At 40.2% G+C, this 19,562-nt stretch overlaps 1 protein-coding gene across 2 annotated transcripts in view; it reads left to right on the top strand.

The window, feature by feature from the left end:
* The window catches only part of LOC147336914 (protein NLRC3-like), a 28,339-nt gene extending 22,521 nt beyond the window's left edge, over positions 1–5,818 (top strand). Inside the window, exon 6 of one of the 2 annotated variants that reach the window (XM_086287183.1) lies at positions 4,311–5,818. In XM_086287183.1, the coding sequence (XP_086143309.1) occupies positions 4,311–4,503 (193 nt within the window). In that variant the 3' untranslated portion in view covers positions 4,504–5,818. Of the gene's footprint in view, positions 1–1,273 lie in introns of both variants that reach the window. The other variant, XM_086287185.1, reaches the window with a different exon arrangement.
* The last annotated feature ends 13,744 nt before the right edge of the window (positions 5,819–19,562 follow it).

Raw genomic sequence — 19,562 nt, 5'->3', positions numbered from 1 at the left:
TCTACTCAGCGCGCCTTAAGGTTTTTTTCGAAGAAGGAGTGAAAACCTACAACACGGTGGAGGAGGCTGACCTGGCGAGTCGGGGCCTGCCGGTAAAGGTGATTACACCACCGGCAACCCCCAGAGAAAAACTACAAAGATGCCCGCTGTGGCAGGGAGTTGGTGGTCGGCGTCCGCGTCAGATCCGAGGAGCTGCGGGATATAGAGAGAAGCTGCAAGTATACAGACGTGAAGAGAACGAATTTAATGTTATGTATTAGCTATGGACAACATGGTGAAATATGGTTACTGTCGAGCTAAAATGGGTGGGGCTTCTCGTGCTGTGAGTGACGTCGCAGTGGAAAGCCCCCTAACTCAGGGGGTAATAAGGGGTTTCCCTTCAAGTTGTGAGGGTGTCAGTGGAAGTGCTCCACTGTCAGAAGCCAGCTTAGGAGCTTTCAAGCTCCAGTTATGTTCAAATGTTTTCAGTTCATTCCTAACTTTTTTCACTTGTTACTGTTTTAAGAGGGGGTTGCCTGCTGCTATTGAGTTTATGCGCTGTGGTAACTTAATATATCTTTATGGGAAGTGAGTCAGTGAAAGTAATCTCTTTTAATGTTAACGGGGTTCTGAACGTGATTAAGATGAATAAGATACTGTCCAAACTAAGGAAGGAGAAGGCCCAGATTGCATTACTTCAGGAGACACACATGAACCAAGTAGATCACTTGAGATTGAAAAGAAAGGGTTTTAAATATGTATTCTCCTCTTCCGTTAAGTCCAAACACAAGAGGGGTGTGGCTACACTTATCTCTGGTACACTTAACTATGAACATATCTAAGAACTCTGTGACGAGGAAGGCAGATTGGTTAGAATAACAGAATGGATAGAGGGGTCTGAAATCACAATTTTAAATGTTTATGCTCCCCCCGGGAGCGATTGGCTATTCTATAGGAATAGGTTTGATTTATTGGTGGATTCTCAGGGGATAGTTGTCTGTGGGGGGGTTTTAACTTTAGACTTGACCCTAAACTAGACTCCTCCTCCCCAACCAACCAGGTAACAGCACTTACTAGAAAAGTCAATTCCTATATGGTAGAGATGGGGATAATAGATGTATGGAGGGACCGCTACGCATCTACCAGAAATTTCACTCATTACTCTGGTTCCTTTAAAGTGTATGCAAGGCTGGACTACTTTTTTATGTTTAAAGTTGATAGGTTTAGGGTCAAAGACTGTGACATATTAACAAGAGATCTATCTGACCACAGTCCTATCTCTCTATCTTTGCAGGTGGCTAGGAAAAAATGTACCACACTGTGGAAATTGTTATCGCACCTTAATGATCCTGCCATAGTTTCCAAATTAAAGGTAGACATTAAAGAATTTCTAGATGTTAATGACACAGGAGAGGTATCTCCAGCTATTCTTTGGGATACGCTCAAAGCGGTAATGAGAGGTACATTAATTTCTATCGCCTCCCACTTAAAGAGAATCAAAGGGCAAAAATTAGCAGAACTACAGGCAAATTTAAAGTTGAAAGAATAGGAAGACATAAACACCGCAAATCCTACTCTGAAGCAGGATATCAGGAAAATACAGGATGAAATTAATGATATTTACACCCAGGAGGCCCAAAATAACTTAATTTTTTTGAGGCAAAAATACTATGAGACAGGAGGGAAATCTGCAAAATATCTGGCACATAAATAACGCAAACAACTAGAGGAAAGTACGATATACCAAATCAAGGACCCCAAGACTAATATTCTGGAATCAAAATTAGAAGACATTCAGAAATGTTTTGAGACCTTCTTTAGGGAGCTGTACTCACAGCCCAATGCTACGGAGGAGAATTGTACTGATGCCTTTCTTAGCTCTCTAGAATTACCTTCACTCCCGTCTCTCAAAAATGAGCTTCTAACACATCCCATTTTAGTGGAAGAAATTAATGCTTTTTCCAGATTAAAACCAGGTAAGGCAGTTGGGCCGGACGGGTTCAGTTCTCAGTGGTATCGCACCCTGAGGGCAGATCTAGTCCCCACATTGCTGAAGTCATTTAACTACATCCTACAGGAGGGAGAAATCCCACCCTCCTGGAGGGAGGCAACTATTTCAATTATCCCAAAAGAGGGGAAAGATAAACGAGAATGTGGAAACTATCGACCAATCAGTGTCCTTAACTTGGATTACAAACTATTTACTTCTATTCTTGCTCGTAGACTGGAGAAGTTTTTACCTGACCTCATCGATTTAGATCAGACTGGTTTCATTCACTATAGACAAACAACTGACAACATTAGGAGAATATTACACATCTCTGCTCAAATTTACAGTAAATCGGGATAATGAGAAAATTAAGTACCTGGGAATATATTTGACTGCGGACCTCTCGCTGCTCTTTCAGGCAAACTACGAGCCAATATCTGCAAGTATAAAAGCTGATTTGCACAGATGGAATCTGGTCCCCTTTATGCGTCTCAGCTCCCGGGTAACCACAATCAAGATGGACACGCTCCCCAGACTGCTTTATCTTTTTAGAAACTTGCCAATAGAAGTGAGCGATTACCAATTTATTGAGTGGGACAAATGGATCTCCAGATTTATCTGGCAGGGCCGAAAGCCAAGGATTAAATATGCTACCCTCCAGCTCCCCAAGGAAAAGGGAGGACTGGGTCTCCCCTGCCTCAGGAATTACTATTATGTCGCTCAAATAACCCCCCTCTTATATTGGTGTAACAAAACATACACGGCTAGGTGGAAGGAACTGGAGTCCAGCCTGTTGGACCGATTCCCCCTACAAGCTGTAATGGCAGATAAGGGTCTAATGTGCCGGCTGGAAAAGCTGGGGAACCCCTGGTTAACCCACACCCTCCAAGTTTGGCAGAAGGTAATCAACATCTGTGGGATACACAAAATGCTAAAAATCTTCAGGTGGGTTGCTTTCGACTCGGATTTTATTCCAAACAGACACGACTCTAACTTTGAAGCATGGATATCCTATGGCCTTACGACATTCCTCTCTCTTACTCATAGAAATATTGTGCTCAGATTTGAGGCCTTACGGGACGATCACAACCTGACAAAATACAACTTTCATAGAAACTTACAGCTGAGATCATATATTGATCATGAATGCAAACTGTCCGACTTCAATGATGCTGAGTCGCATTTTTTCCTCATCCTGAAAAATGCCACAACCATGACCCCTACTAAATCTATTTCTAAACTATACAAAGCCCTCTCTAGTGCCAGCAAGGATAATACTTTATACACTAAGGATAAATGGGAAAGGGAATCAGGGATTGCTATTTCTGTGGGGGAGTGGGAAAATGTTTTGTACTGCCAGTGGTCCACGTCCAGTTCTATGAGCTGGAAGGAACATGGCTGGAAGAATATTATTAGGTACTTCAAGACTCCATATCAGGAGAGGTACAAAGGGGCTTATATGCAATGCTGGAGACAATGCGGCTCGACTGTTGCTAACCATTTTCATGTCTTTTGGGACTGTCCCAAGTTAAAAAACGTTCAGGTCTCCTTAAGTGCAGTCTTTAACGTTCAAATACCTTTAGATTTTAAGGTTTTATACATGGGTTTGGTCCCCTTTCTGGAATGTAGGAGTGAGATTAAGTTGGTGCAATTACTCTTGGTGGCAAGTAAAAAAACAATTACTAGAAGATGGTTAAGCCCAGCCCAGCCTACCCTAGACGACTGGTTTGGGATCATTTTAGAGATATTTAGGATGGAAAAACTTACATATCTGTTAAGAAATCAAAAAGCCAAATTCTACCAAATTTGGAACAATTGGATCCAATTCATCACCCCCACGAGGGCTGACTTCACTTGATCTCACTATTACTTGGTTGTTTTTTGTTTGTTTGTTTTTTACATTTACTTCTATTACTATTGCTTGTTTATTTACTTATTTCTTCACAATGATTGCAGCATGGGCACCCCTCCCAGTTTGTGTTTATAGTTCCATGTAATGTGTTCTATATATCTCCTTTGGGAGAGCATGCGAGCAACTGTCCTAGTAATAGCTAGTGGAGGTTAATATGCACCCGCTGATCACTTTGTTTATCATTTGCTCTCCTGGACTTAATCTAAAACCTGGAAGGACTTTGTTCCCATGTTATTCATATACTGCTATGCAGATGGTTTTTTCTTGTCCAATCCAAATAAAGATATAATTAAAAAAAAACATTTTATTCAAGTTCATCCATATGATGTTGTATCTTAGTATGTTAAGGTTTCATCAAAAATAAAAAGATGGCATGTAATATAATAACAAACTTTACATAAGTATTATAGATTATCTTTTGTTTTTCAGACTGGGTGGCTGTAACCTGTCAGAGAGAAGCTGTGAAGCTCTGTGCTCAGTCCTCAGCTCCCAGTCCTCCAGTCTGAGAGAGCTGGACCTGAGTAACTCTGACCTGCAGGATTCAGGAGTGAAGCTTCTGTCTGCTGGACTAAAGAGTTCACAGTGTGCAGTGGAAACTCTCAGGTCAGGATTCAAACGTTAACACATATGATCATTTAAAATGTGAATTATATTATTGATTGACTTATCTATAGAGCTTTTAGCTAAACTTATATTTATATTTGAGTGGATTATTAGACTGAATTACTGTGTAAAATTTGTCACAGTCATACGATTTTGTTTATTTATTTATTTTTTTAATTCATGTACTGGCCATTTTACATAAATTTGGCTAATCTTCTACAATATATACATTTGATTTCGTTAGGAACAAAATGTTCAAATTACATATTTTGCTGGATATTGGGTATTAATGAAATTATTATGTCTTTAATGACACCACATTTCCATATGTAGGAGGTTACTGGTGGTATTGTTTCAGTGTCTGAGTTTTCCTTGCAAAGAAACATCTGGAATTTAACAATACATGTTTTAAAGCTGTTTTCTCCAAAGGGATTTGTATTAGTGATGGTAAATTTGATTCTTTTTACCGAATCGAGTTTAAATGAGTCACTCACCAAAATGAATCGGGTTTTTTAAGTCATTTGAGTCTCTGAGTCAGTTGCCCAGAGAGTGCCAAAAATGTACTTTTTCTCTCAAACTTAATTTGTTTTTATTTTCATGTAAATCCTACTGCTACGATGAGTGACTGAAAAATAAAAACAACTATTTTATAGAGCAAAAAAGAATAAGATTTCTAAATTGGACATTTATTTTTGTTTATGTTATTAGTATTTCCTCTTTATCATCTTTGCACAAAAACAAAGTGTAGACTGAATGTTATATTGCATCAGTCAGACTATCAGGCTTCATCTCAGATGAAGGAGTGACTCTTCCGTGGTAACAAACTGTGAGTTTCAGCAGCTGAGAGGCAGGAGGGAAGGGTGAGTGAGTGGTCTTGATGCATTCTCAGTCTAGACTAGACTAGAAAGAGGGGCGCTGCTCTTGTGGCGACCAGCAGGTTGTCTCTCTCTGTCAGTGTCAGTGTTTTAACTTATTTTATTTCATTCTTTTATTCCTTTATATATATATTTTTTTGCCTGAGGAAATTCTATAGCATCGGCTTGTGCTTTGTGGAACTTCTTTTAACGAAGATGGGTTTTTTATTTCGCATGATTTTATTGGCAATCCTGACGGTTGTTTGGAGTCATTCCTTTACCATCAATAATCCTGGCTAATGTGCAGTCTCTGAGGAGTAAATTGGATGAACTGCATTTGAATGTCGCACACTTGCGTGGCTACAGGGATACATGTCTAATGGCATTCACAGAGACTTGGCTCAAGGACTCTGACCCTGATTGTTCTCTGGAACTAAATGGCTTCGGGTTTCCCATACGTTTGGATCGAGACCCCGGAGCTACCCAGAAATCTCAAGGAGGAGTGTGTTTGTATATAAATCAGAGATGGTGTAAAAATGTGACCGTTCGTAGACAAGTGTGTCTGCCTGACATTGAGCTCCTCTCTGTGTCTTTGAGGCCGTTTTATCTGCCGAGGGAATTCCCACAGATCAACGTCACCATTGTTTACATCCACCCTAAAGCGAATCCTAAGAATGCGACTGACACCATCTCCATTTTTTTCCTAATAACAAACCATGGTCTTCAAAAGGTCTTATGAGGCTGATTCATGAAAGGAAAAAAGCTTTTATTGAAGGGAATATCTTGAAAGTTAGAGAAATTAGGAAGGAGATCAGATCAGAAATTAAAAAAGCCAAAGTAAAAAGGATAAGGTAGAGGCGGAGATGGGTAGCAATAACTTAAGGGTGGCCTGGGCAGGCATGAAACACATGACTGGTCACTGTTACAGTGACTGTAATAAGATAAGTCTTCCTGGTTTTAGTTCAGACTCTCAGTTAGCAAGTAGAGAAGCTTATAGACCCTCTACAATTTGCATACAGGCCTCGTAGACGTGTTGATGATGCAGTGGTCACTCTGTTGAACTTCCTTTATCGCCATCTTGATGGCGCCAAAGCTCATGCTCAGCTCTTATTTATTGATTTTTCTTCAGCTTTTAATACTATCCAGCCACATCTTTTAGCTGATAAACTTCTTAACCAGTTTACACTTGATCTTAATCTCGTTGGTTGGGTTTTAAACTTTTTAACTGACAGATCTCAGTGTGTGAGAGTGAACGGCTGTTTTTCCAAACAGCTGAACTCTTCCACTGGCTCACCGCAAGGTTGTTGTCTCTCTCCTCTACTGTATATTTTGTACACTAATGACTGTCGCAGTACACAGGCCAACAGGCATTTCATTAAATACGCAGATGACACAGTCATTGTAAGCCTCCTTCATGGTGAAGAGGATTCCCATGGGCCTGTTGTGGATGAGTTTGTTTCGTGGTGTGATCAGTCCTTCTTAATGATCAGCACCTTGAAAACCAAGGACATGGTTATTGACTTCAGGGAGACATCCCCTCATCCTGCGCTAACAGTGGTAAATGTGCAGCCATTGAACTGGTGGACAGTTATAAGTATTTGGGGGTTGTTCTTGATAAAGCTCTGTGCTTTGAGTCACATCTTGCTGCTACAGTGAAAAAGGTTCAACAAAGACTTTTTAAGGAGGTTGAGAGGTTTCAATGTTTCATCTGAAATGATGACTCGTTTTTTATAAAAGTTTTATTGAATCTGTTTTAACTTTCTGTATCATTGCTTGGTACGGTAATATGTCTCTGAATAATAAGACCAGACTTAACAACCTGGTTAAAGTGGCTGGTAAGATTTCAGGGAGGTCTCAGGTCCAGCTTGTGGACTTTTATAACAGGCAGGTGCTGAGGAAGGCGACCTCTGTCATGTTGTGTTCAGATCATCCTCTCTTTAATGATTTTCAACTGCTTCCATCAGGTCGTCGTTATAAAGTGCCTGCAGTGAAGACAAAGAGACATAGATTGTCTTTTGTACCTACTGCTATTATCATAGTTAATAACACTGAACCATATGTGTTGTTGCCATTGCACATTGTACTTTTTTGATGAAAAATCTAGGTTGTTTTCTCAGGCTTATATTATATTATATTATTTTGGAGTGTGTATGTGATGTGTTGGTTGCCTGTTTGTTTGTTTGTACGGACATACTGCAAATCAATTTCCCATTAGGGACAATAAAGTTACCAATAACCAATAATCATCCAGGGAAGTAAATCTCCAAAAGTTGATTCTGTTCATCTGGACGTAGCATTTTGTGGGAGAAATGTTTCATCATCATCCAGGTGACGTCTTCAATCTCGGCTGACTGCAGGTTTCAATCTTATAAACAGTACATTTGCATAATGACTGAAACCAGCCCACTGAAGGAACAATGGGCTGGGAGGTCAGTTCCTTAATCATAATTATGCAAATTCTCATGACCATTGATCAAAGCCCACTGATCAAAGCCCACTGATCAAAGCCCACTGATCAAAGCCCACTGATCAAAGCCCACTGATCAATAGCCATGAGAACCATTCACAGAGAGTTGGGGAATGGCTGCAATCACAGCATTTTAATCATTATTTTAAAGGCTGTAGATTGGAGCCATTGCTCTAACAGTGTACAAATGTAACAGGGCTTGGTGCTGATGCTAACAGTGCTAGCTGCTTCAGCCTTTATTTACACATTATAAGCACATTTCGCTTATTTTAAACAGTATATAAAACAGCTAGTACTGCTGGGACGTTATATTTTCACAAGCTAACATGAGCCAATCAGTGAGATGTCTAGCCATGACAGTTGTATGTTGCTGTGAGAAGAGTCGGGCTACATACAGTGATGATAGTGTTAGCCATGTTAGCATTTAGCTTCTATGTTTTTATAGTTTACACTTCTTGTTTATTGCTAGCTGCTCTGTTTAGTTGCTTTAGGGTTTCTTAGTTTACTTTTCCTGCATTATTTTGGTAGTTATCGTGCTTGGTGTCATAAGTTCAGTTTGACTTCCTCCCCTGACATTGTCTACATTAGTTTCAGCTGTGGAAGGATTTATTGAGTGTTTTCTATTTCTTCCATTTGAACAATAGTGGTGCACTCTATGCTTGTAGCTGCTGTGTGCTACGTTCTTCTGTCAAACAAGATGGCGCCTGTGTTTGGCTTTGCCGCCGCTGCAGCTTGCTGGAGGCAACAATGTAGTTTTTCACTGTCGTCAATCATTTTTTGTAATGTCATTTTTGCTCTTTTGAGTTCTGACTTAATTTCTGCTGCTTTAAATTATGATTGGGAGATACTGTTAACCCTTTAAGGCCGGTCAGAGTGGGAACGCTCAGTTTTGCGTAACTATTTTTAAATGCCTGTAGATCGGCAACCACACAAGCTAGTGCAATAATTTTTATTTTTGCATGTGAAACCGGAGTTGTACTTACATCTTATGTATCCAGCTTATCCTAGGTCACCGTTTCCTTCCACACATAGCTTTGCAAAAGTTGCATGAAAAGCACTTGCAGCAACAAAAAAGTAATATTCTAGAAACACGCTTTGCCAATCCGATCAGATGTTCATAGCACTTCCTACGTTGGAATAGATGTCAGCCCAAACTATCGTATGTCCGCCATTACCTGCCCGAAACCTGAAGTGACGTCGTTTTTGCGAAAATTCTAGTTGTTTGTTTGTTTGTTTTTTTTACCTTGAAGCCTACACTGGTGTTTTTAAAAGTCATGTTTGAGTTTACCCTTTCAGTATAGTTTCTGGGAGGCTTAGAACTCAAATTACACAGTTGGAAATAGTTTATTTTGATGCACTGAAGTTTTGCTTGCAAATTCACATGGTAGTATTTATTTTAGTTTTTCATGCAGTATATACAATTTGGTGTATCTCAAAAATACAACTATGGATACACTCAAATTACATTTCCTGTGGTTGGAAACTATTTTGTGCAACTTTTTTAGTTCTTCCGTTTTGAGGGATAAACCTCTTAAATTTCTCTAACTACAACTATATGTAAAAATACAAAACAAAACAATTTTCAATTTGTTCTAGTTTATTGCACTTTTTGCTGTATATGTATATATGTATATGTAGTTACTATGGACTGAATGCATACATATTATAAAAATTTGGGCTATAACGGTTGTATTGATGTATAGCAACTTGAACTGCTCCCCAAAATGGCACTACAGCAGTGGTTCCCAAACTTTTTTTGCTGGGCCCCCCTTTGTTTTACACGAAAAACGTTCGCCTCCCCCCCGGCGCGTGAACAGCACGCACACGCACTAACACATCCTCCAACCACACACGCCCATATTTTGCTCCATTGCGGTTTATTTCACACCTCTAACATTTAGTAAACAATTAAGCAAATACAAGTAATCTGCAATAAATTACAGGTAGTAAGAAAATAAACTACTAAATCTTTTACGCTACGTCCGCACCTACACTGGTATTTTTGAAAACGCAGCTGTTTCATCCAAACAGTGTTTCAAATCACCAAAAACTGAGATTTTTTTAAAACTCCTTTTTTGCGGACGAGGAATACAGAGTTCATCTGGCAACGTCAAAGGTTGCGCCTTTTTTCACGTCATGTTATTGTTTATGTAAGATGAATTGCAGAATGGCAGACAGAGACAAAATACTGTTACTCTGAGTATCTGCAGGTTTCACACGCAGTTACTGTCCCTCCATTTACAAAGGCGTCACGGGTAGTTGTTTTTTCTTCTTCTGTAATACTATTCAACATTGCTGTCATTTTCAAAAAATGCCTCTCTGTGCAAAATGGGTTCAAAAACATAAACAGCTGTGGGATCCTGTTTGTCTGTGATTTGAATCGAGGGAACAAATCGTGGCAGGATCAGCCTGATGTTATTTGTATCCCGCTGTAACTTTACTCTATAAAGAGCTAACGTCTCCAAAATGTCAGGAGTAGTTAGTCATTACAACAAGTGTTTGTGAACTAAAAATCAAGAATGTGGGATCCTGTTTGTCCATGATTGGAAGAGCCCAGCGCTGCTCCCGACGCAGGGACCTACCTCAGCACCTGTGCAGGTGAAGCCAAAGGGCAGATTTGCTTCACCATATTTTCTGGTCTTTGGCTTAGAATGAAGTTGGTTTGGAAACATATTCAGCGATGCTTCATCTCCTGCTTTGCGTTTCTGTGGGCGCCGTGCTAGCAGTGTTCAAGCGTTTTGTTCCCCTCCCTTTTCATACCGCGCCCCCCCTGCCATGGCTCTGCGCCCCCCCTAGGGGGCGGGCACCACAGTTTGGGAAGGTCTGCACTACAGCATGTAAAAATCTAAAGATAAGCTCTGGCAGACTTGGTTCTATGGTAGGTCTTAAAGGGTTTAACATCAAAGATTCAGTGGAGAGCTACTGTAACAGCTGAACAGAAAAACTCTTCCTCCCCTGGTGTGCTACTCTTCACAACCCGCAGGACTTTCACCCTCAAGAGATGGAAAAGGGGAACGAGGGCCGACGTCCAGGTGAAACTGAGAAGCTACCAGAGGCTAGCTTCTTGGCTGTGGGGAGAATCCTGGTGCCTGCGTCCACTTCCTCTCCTGACATTTAGTTAATATGTTACGCCGGTGACTGGGACCTGGGCTCTGTGGCTCAGAAGCAGTTTTTCTCACGGTGTGTCCGTCAAACGTTCACTGTTTTTATTGATAACAGCTATGTCTGCTCATCGATCATTGCTTCCCCCAGCTCTGGAGTCGCTGCCCTGCCCAGCAGGTCCACAGGTCTGCATTGTCTTTATTTCAAGTGCCGCTGCAGTCAGCTGTTGATTTTGCAGATAGACCGTCATCAACTCGGTTGGCCCCGCTTAACGTTCGCTCCATAACAAACAAATCATTTATTCTAAGCGATCTCTTTATTAAAGAGTCTCTAGATTTCATGTGTCTGACTGAGACGTGGCAGCAAAATAAGAATTATGTCCAATGTTCCCTCTAATGTTTCATGTGTCTGAGCGAACACACAAACTCCCTGAGCGGTCCCTTGGATCACTGGATCACGTTGTCATTAACGTGGCTTCACTCTACATCAACCAAAACACCGGTGTCGGCACATGAGGACGCTGTCATAGCCCGTCAGCGACGTTGATTAGCTGCGTATATACGAATGTGAATCATTGGCTGGACTATGGGATAAGGCGGCATCGTTCTAAATACTGGAGCAGCCAGTCACTGACTAACACTGCAAAGCAGAATTGTTAACGTATTTATTTTAATTTCAATTCAGGTTAGTATTTAGTATTTAGTATTTAGTATTTATTTATTTATTGTCATTGTCAAGAACAATGAAATTGCGTTTGGGGCTTCCATACAACCCAAAAAAAAAGAAGAAAATAATAAATACCCCTTAAAACCCAAGTGTACATATTTAACCCAGTGTGACTCCAATGCAATAAGACAATCCTTAGCAACAACATGAGAACATGACAAGTAATGTTCGTAGAAAATCAGACAAAGACCTGAGAAACATGACAAAGTACAACAATGCAACCCATTCAATATTATTGTACTGTGAGATATGATATCAGATATGATAGTTATCTATTTAAGGAGGAGGGGGGGCAGGAGGGGGAAGAGAATAAAGATATGATGCACCAATGCAGACCAGTTCATTGCTATTAAGAAGTTGGATATGGTTATTGTCCGTGAGAGGGGGGCAGAGAGTTCAGGAGCCTCACAGCCTGTTAGATATCTTTTTGTGCGCAATGCAGATACTCTGTGTGCAGAGAGCGTGTCAGCGGATTGCGCCCGTGCGCAGCTTAGAGGGAACATTGATTATGTCCACTTGAATGAAATCTGCCCGGCTGGCTGCTCCGTCATCTGAACTCCGCGTCTTTTAGGACGTGGTGGAGGACTCGCTGTTGTTTACCAGGACAGATTCACATGCAGTCTGATGACCTCGGACTCCTTTTCTGCATTTGAGTCACAGATGATGGTCAGTTCTCTAAAAAACAGTTATTGTATTTTATTCTACCTGATGGGGTCTTTCTAACTGAATTTAATGACCTTCTGACATCCATCATTTCATTGGAGAAGGTTGGGAGATTTGAGCCGTCATATTGATGAAGCATCCTGTAACACTGCTGCTGAGCTCATCACTGTCACTGAGTCTTTTAACTTTAGGCAGCATGTTTCTGGCCCCACACATACAAAGGGTCACACACTGGATCTTGTTTTCTTCCTGGGTTTAAATATACATGATGTATGTGTGGAGGATGTCCATGTGAGTGACCATAGCTGCATATTTTTTAACTTGTTATTTTACTTGGATCCTTCATCTCCTAAACTGATGATCCAAAGGCGGATTATAAACCAAGATGCTGCTGGAAGGTTCTCTGCCATGTTTGACCCTCGCATGGCTCGTAGTGACCTCGACTCACGTATTTTATCCTTTAATGATCAATGCAAGTTGTTGGAAAGCCCACTGATAACATGTTTACATGGCTAAAATGTTATGGCTCATTCATTGATAGTATTTTCGCCATAGAAATTGTTATGTCCTATATTGTTGAACCCACCATGTCTATGCTGATGCTCTTTGAACGCACCACATACGTACTCGAGGCCATGCAGTGGCTGCTAGTCTGTGTTCTCAGTATTTTTATGTGTCAGTTCCAGTTTTAGAGCTCTAAAGTGCAGCTATCGTGTTAGGAATATGTTAGGAATAGACAGGAACACTGAGCACACTGAGGTCAAATCTTTATTTAGGGCGACCGTGGCTCAGGGGGTTGGGAATCGCATCTGTAACCAGAAGGTCACCGGTTCGATCCCTGGGCTCTCTGTCCTGGTCGTTGTGTCCTTGGGCTTTACCCTACTTGCCTACTGGTGTTGGCCAGAGGGGCCGATGGCGCGATATGGCAGCCTCGCTTCTGTCAGTCTGCCCCAGGGCAGCTGTGGCTACAACCGTAGCTGCCTCCACCAGTGTATGAATGTGAGAGTGACTGAATAGTGGCATTGTATTGTATTGTATTGTATTGTATCTTTATTTGTTTCAGACATATAAAACAAAAAACAATATATACACACTACATATATTTTCATTTACAGATACGAATATATATGTAGATATACACACACACACACACGTATGTGTTCAGATAAACAAAAAATATATAATGAAATAAAACAAAATCGTCTGACATAATGTAACAATGTTTGGTCTGAAAAGGAGTAGGAAGAAGTATGAACATACTTATTAATTCCTACCCCTGCTCAACATCTTATTGATCCCACATAATTCACCTAATTCCCATCATCACATACTCCACACGATACACGAGGAGAACCTATATAAACTTGGCTACCGTGACTGATATAATTTGGATATAATTTGATATTTTTTATACATACAATGGGTGATCATCTTTATCGGTATCATATTCTTCCAAAATCAGTTTTCGAAGTATTTTCATGAACTTACTAATTCCTGAGCATTGCTGTAGATCTATAGTAAAACTATTCCACAGTTTTACCCCATAAATAGTGACACAAAAGGTTTTAACCTTTGACCGTGCTTTAAGAATCCTTAGATTCAATTTCCCCCTCAATTCATAGTCTCCTTCTCTGTCATAGAACATCCTCTGTATATTTCCTGGTAACATATTGTATCTGGCCTTGTACATAATTTTTGCAGTTTTATATTTTATAAGATCCATAAACTTCAGTATTTTTAATTTCAAAAACATGATGTTAGTATGGTCTCTAAATCCTGCTTTATTAATCATCCTGATTGCTTTTTTTTGAATTTTACATATTGGTTGAAGTGCAGTTTTATATGTGTTTCCCCAAATTTCCACACAGTATTCCAAATATGGCAATATAAGTGAACAATAAAGTACCCGGAGTGATTTGGAAGGCAAAAAATATTTAACTTTACTTAGTACGGAGATGCTTCTTGACAGTTTGGCTTGTATATGCTTTATGTGAGGTTTCCAGCAGATTTGTAAAGCGCTTTGGGTGCCTTGAAAAGCGCTATATAAATCCAATCCATTATTATTATTATTATTTTACCACTCGCTGCATTCTTGATGTTCATGTTCTTCTCTTTCCCCTCACCCTGCAACCAGTCATGGTAGATGCTCCTCCTGGAGCCTGTTTTCACTGGGAGGATCTTTGTGTCAAAGGGAGTTCTTCTTCCCACCATCACCAAGTGCTGCTCACAGTGGAGGCGGTTACCTTACACTGTTAAACAGCTTCAGATGACTGTTGTTGTCTGTTGGGTATTGTCACTTATAAATAAAGTTACATTGAATGGATGTATGGATGGATAGATGTTATTGTGACAAAGAGAAAACGATTGTTGACAGATTGATTGTTGTTTTGTGTGTCTGCAGTCTGTCAGGCTGTCTGATCACAGAGGAAGGCTGTACTTCTCTGGCCTCAGCTCTGAGCTCCAACCCCTCCCATCTGAGACAGCTGGACCTGAGCTACAATCATCCAGGTGATTCAGGAATTAAGCTGCTGTCGGCTGGACTGAAGGATCCAGGCTGGAGACTGGACACTCTCAGGTATGGAGAGAATGTCTGATAGAGGAGGAAGAGCTGGAAACATTTCCTGTGTCCTTCACTCACTTCCTGTTTGTTTCCTGCAGATGAGACATGAACAATCACACATGCAGGAATATTTTCAGGGACAGACACACTAGTCTAGCTGGATAGTTCATGGATATTTATGTAGGGGTCTCCAAGGAGTCTGGTTGCAGGAACATTTAGGTCACAGGTGTACCTGAGATAGATACCAGTGTACCTAATAAAGTGTCAGCCATGTGTATGTTTCCCATGCTGTATGTCCACAGTGACAGAAGGATGAAACAAGGCTGTGAATCATTTCAGTCTGTTTGTGACAAAGAGGCAGACAGGAGCAGCTAACATTTGGAAATGGAAGCTTAAATAATGACAAACTCTACATTCACAGCTGAATTAACAATAAATTTGTTCTCAAGTGCACATTTAGCAGCTAATGCTATTACTGTTTTCCCTTGCTTTCTACAACTTGAGCAGCTATTGCTAAGTAGGCCACTTTGCTCTGCTAAGGATTTATGTGACCATGATGAAAACTCTGATAAGCTAATGCTGCTAAGCTAATACTGTTTATGGGCCCTGTTAGAATCAATATTTCATTCTCATTCTGTTGTTTGAGAACAATATTAACGTTTCACATCATTATAACACAAGAGAAAAGGGTATTAGCGTTAGCTACTAATGCTTATTCACCTCAAATTAGCTTTAGCTGCTAATGGTAGCCTACTTAGCAATAACTGCTCACTAATATAATGCTAATTCACATCAAATTAGCATTAGCTGCTCAAGTTGTTATAAGGAAAGAGAAAACGGTATTAGCATTAGCTGCTAATAATTGTTCACCCCTAATTAGAGTTAGCCCCTAATGGCAGCCTACTTAGCATTAACTCCTGACGTCGTTGTAATGCAGGGGAAAAGAGTTACCATTATCGGATAATGCTAATTCACATCAAATTAACATTAGTTAACAACGGTAGACTTCGTCTCATTAGCTGCTGTCATTCTTACAAAGCAAACAGTATGAGCATTAGCTGTTAATGCTTTCTCATCTAACATTAGAATTGGCCACTAATGGCGTATTGTTAAAAAGTAAAAAAACACATTGTTAGCATAAGCGGATGATGCTAATTCACCTAAATTAGCATTAGCTAATGATGGCTACATACCTAGCATTAGCTACTGATATTGATAGAAATCAAGAAAATATGGTATTAGCATTAGCTTTTAATGCTTTTTCATATAAAATTAGAATTAGCCACTAATGGCGTGCTATTTAGCATTACCTCTTCACATCGCAGGGGAAAAGTTAAAATTAAATTTAAAAAAATGTTCAGATTAGCTACTCATATTGTTAAAAAGTAAGAAAAAACATTATTAGCATAAGCGGATAATGCTAATTCACCTCAAATTAGTATTAGCTAATAACGGCAACCTACTTAGCATTAGCTGGTCACATTGTTATAATGCAAGAAAATATGGTATTAGCATTAGCTGCCAATTCCTAAATACCTAAAATTAGCATTACCTGTAATGGAAGTCTACTTAGCATTAACTCCTCACTAATGTAATGCTAATTCACATCAAATTAGCTTTAGCTTTAGTATTAGCTGCTAGCACCAGCCTACCCAGCACTAGCTGCTCACATTGTTAAAAGGGAAGAGAAAACGATATTAGCATTAGCTGGTAATAATTATTCACCCCTAATTAGAATTAGCTGCTAATGGCAGCATACTTAGCATTAACTCCTCACATCGTTATAATGCAAATGAGGCTAACTTACATTAAATTAGACTGCTGTTATTAGCTAATGCTATTTAGCAGTAGCTGCTCACATTGTTATAAAGCAAAGGAAAACGATATGAGCATTAGGTTCTAATGCGTATTTGCCTTTAATTAGACGTAGGTGCTAATGGCAGCCTACTTAGCATTAGCAGCTCAGATGTTGTATTGCTAGGGAAAAGAGTGTTAGCATTAGCCGTTCACATTGTTATAAAGTTAAGGGAAATAGTGTTAGCATTAGCTACTCACATTGTTAAAAAGTAAGTGTTAGCATTATGCACTAATGCTAATTCACATCCAATTAGCATTAGTTAATAACGGCAGCCTATTTAGCATTAACAGATAATGTTGAATTTGGCCCACTGGAAAAGTTAAGAACTCAAGATTTAGGAGTGTTTCTCGATAGCTCTTTCTCATTTGAGAAACAAATAAATGTTGTTATTAAAACCAGCTGTAAGCTTTATATTGTTGATTGTCATTTCCCATATGGAAAAGATATATAAATCTTATAAAGTTTGTATCTGTCTTGTGTGAAACTTGTATGAAAAGCATACAAGAGTGAAAACAGATATAAGATCCCTTGAAAAATTATATAATGAAACTTGTATGTTTTCGATACTTACTAAAACAATATATGAAAGTAATGAGAAAGTGGCCACTTTCGTGAGTATGACTTTCATCATATAAGTTTTTAGTCTTTTCCATATGGGATATGCTTAAAAATATTTACTCATACATGCTTAGTTTTATAATCGATTGGATGATGATAGAGGATTGATCCTTAGTAGTCTGTAAAGACTCTGTGTGCCTTCCAGAGTGCTCTGGCATGCACACACCACTTGGGGCCATGAGAGAGGTCGTACCCTCTCTTACTGATTTATGGTGTAGGACAGGGGTCTCAAACTCAATTTAGCTGGGGGCCGCTGCAGGCAGAGTCTGGGTGAGGCTGGGCCACATTAGGTTTTCTACAAGAAAGGCATGGTTAAAAAATTCCAATCTTCTCAAATCTCTTTATTTTTATTTTTTAACACAAAATATGAAAAATAAATAAACAAATTAAGAATTAATAAGAAAATAAATCAATCTGTAATACATAAATAAAACAATAATAAGATATTTTTAGTCAGTGAACTTGTGTGTATCTTTCAGTCTTCTATATCTGCTGTATTTAGATTGAAATGTCTGTATTAACAGTTCTATAACCTTCTTCTGAACATGAATGGAACACTGGAGAAAATGAACTGTTCTTCTGAACATGGCTTCTCTTGCCTACTCCTTGCTGCTAGAGACCTGGCAGCGTTTCCTCTCGCATAGCCGAGCCAGATTCGGCCTGAGGGAGGAAGCAGTTGCGACCCTCAGTATGTCTTGAAGATGATCATCTGTAAGTCTGGACCTGTACTTGGACTTATTGAAGTTCAAAGTGGAGAAGAGCTTTTGGCACAAGTATGTGCTACCAAAAAGGCACATGGTCCGCTTGAACATTCGGGAAAGCCGAGGGAAACTAGGGCTCAAGTCTCTCAAAAATTGTCCAAGCTTGTCTGCTTTTCCACTCACCTCCCTGAACTTTGCTTTGAGTTCAGAGTTGCACTGCAGCTCAATGAGCTCCATTTGAAGCACAGAAGGGGCATCTTGCACATCAAAGGAGAAGGGGTCCGCAAAAATGTGAAAGGTGGCTCTGTGTGTCTTGAAGTCAGCAAATCTGTGATCAAATTCCTCCTGTAGCCTCAAAATGACATCAACATACTCGTCAGCACTGAATGGTGTGCCTGCATCCACGAGTGCCTTGCATGCTGGGAAATGGCAAAGGTTTGTCTGAGAGAGCTGAGCTTTCCAGAGCGCCAGTTTTGTGGAGAATGCTCTCACGTTGTCATAGGCAGCACTGACAAGTTGCCCCTGGCCTTGTAACGTCTTGTTCAGTACATTAAGCTCATGTGTCATATCAACAAGAAAAGCTGAGTCCATGAGCCATTTGGGATCAGTTAGCACAGGAACACTAACTCCATCCTTCTCCATGAAGGCTTCACTTCTGCTCTCAACTCAAAAAGTCTCTTTAATACATTTCCCCTGCTGAGCCAACGTACCTCAGTGAAGTCGAGCACATCCCCATATTCTGACTCCATTTCCTCTAAAAAAGCACAGAACCTTCGGTGCTTTAAGCCCCTGGATCTGATTTGGTTGATGCATTTCACAACAATAGACATCACATTGTCAAACTTCAGGCATTTGCTGCAAAGGACCTGCTGATGGATGATGCAGTGCAGAGCAATGGCCTCCTCCACGCCTTCCTCTTCCAGTTTGTTTTGTGCCACCAGTCCATGTTTCCTCCCTGTCATTGATGGCGCTCCATCTGTTGTTATTCCAACAAACCTCTTCCATGGCAAACCAACATTCTCAATGGCATCACACAGCTTGTAAATATCTGCTGAGCGGTGGTCTGGCCATGCATTGGAATTACTGTGAGCAGCTCCTCCATCACTTCAAAACTGTCATCAACACCACGGACATACATTGGGAGCTGGGCAGTGTCGGTGATGTCTGTGGTCTCATCAAGAGCGACTGAGTATACACTGAAACATTTGGCTTTCTCACACAGTTGGTCATAAATGTCACTTGACAGGTCAGAAATGCGATCTGCTGCGGTGTTGGCAGAAAGGCTGATGTTGCTAAACTGACCTTTCTTTCCCGGACAGACTATATTTGCAGCCTGCAATATGCACTTTTAGACAAATGCACCTTCTGTGAATGGCTTCCCTGCTTTAGCAATCATCTCACTAACCACGTGGCTCCGACTGCTGCATTATTCTCTTTGGTTGCTTTCTTGGAGAAATCTTGCTGCCGCAGTAGATCTGTTTTAAGACTGGCAACCCGGTTCGCTCTCTCGTCTCCCTGGTATTTTGCAT

This window comes from Aulonocara sp. 'chitande type north' Nkhata Bay, linkage group LG3 (genome assembly GCF_057382095.1).
Source record: "Aulonocara sp. 'chitande type north' Nkhata Bay isolate Kocher_YH1m ecotype deep benthic linkage group LG3, A_spYH_male_GT1.1, whole genome shotgun sequence".
Lineage (NCBI taxonomy): Eukaryota > Metazoa > Chordata > Actinopteri > Cichliformes > Cichlidae > Aulonocara > Aulonocara sp. 'chitande type north' Nkhata Bay.
Note: the sequence above shows the minus strand (reverse complement) of the source record. Positions and strands in the feature narration are given on the sequence as shown.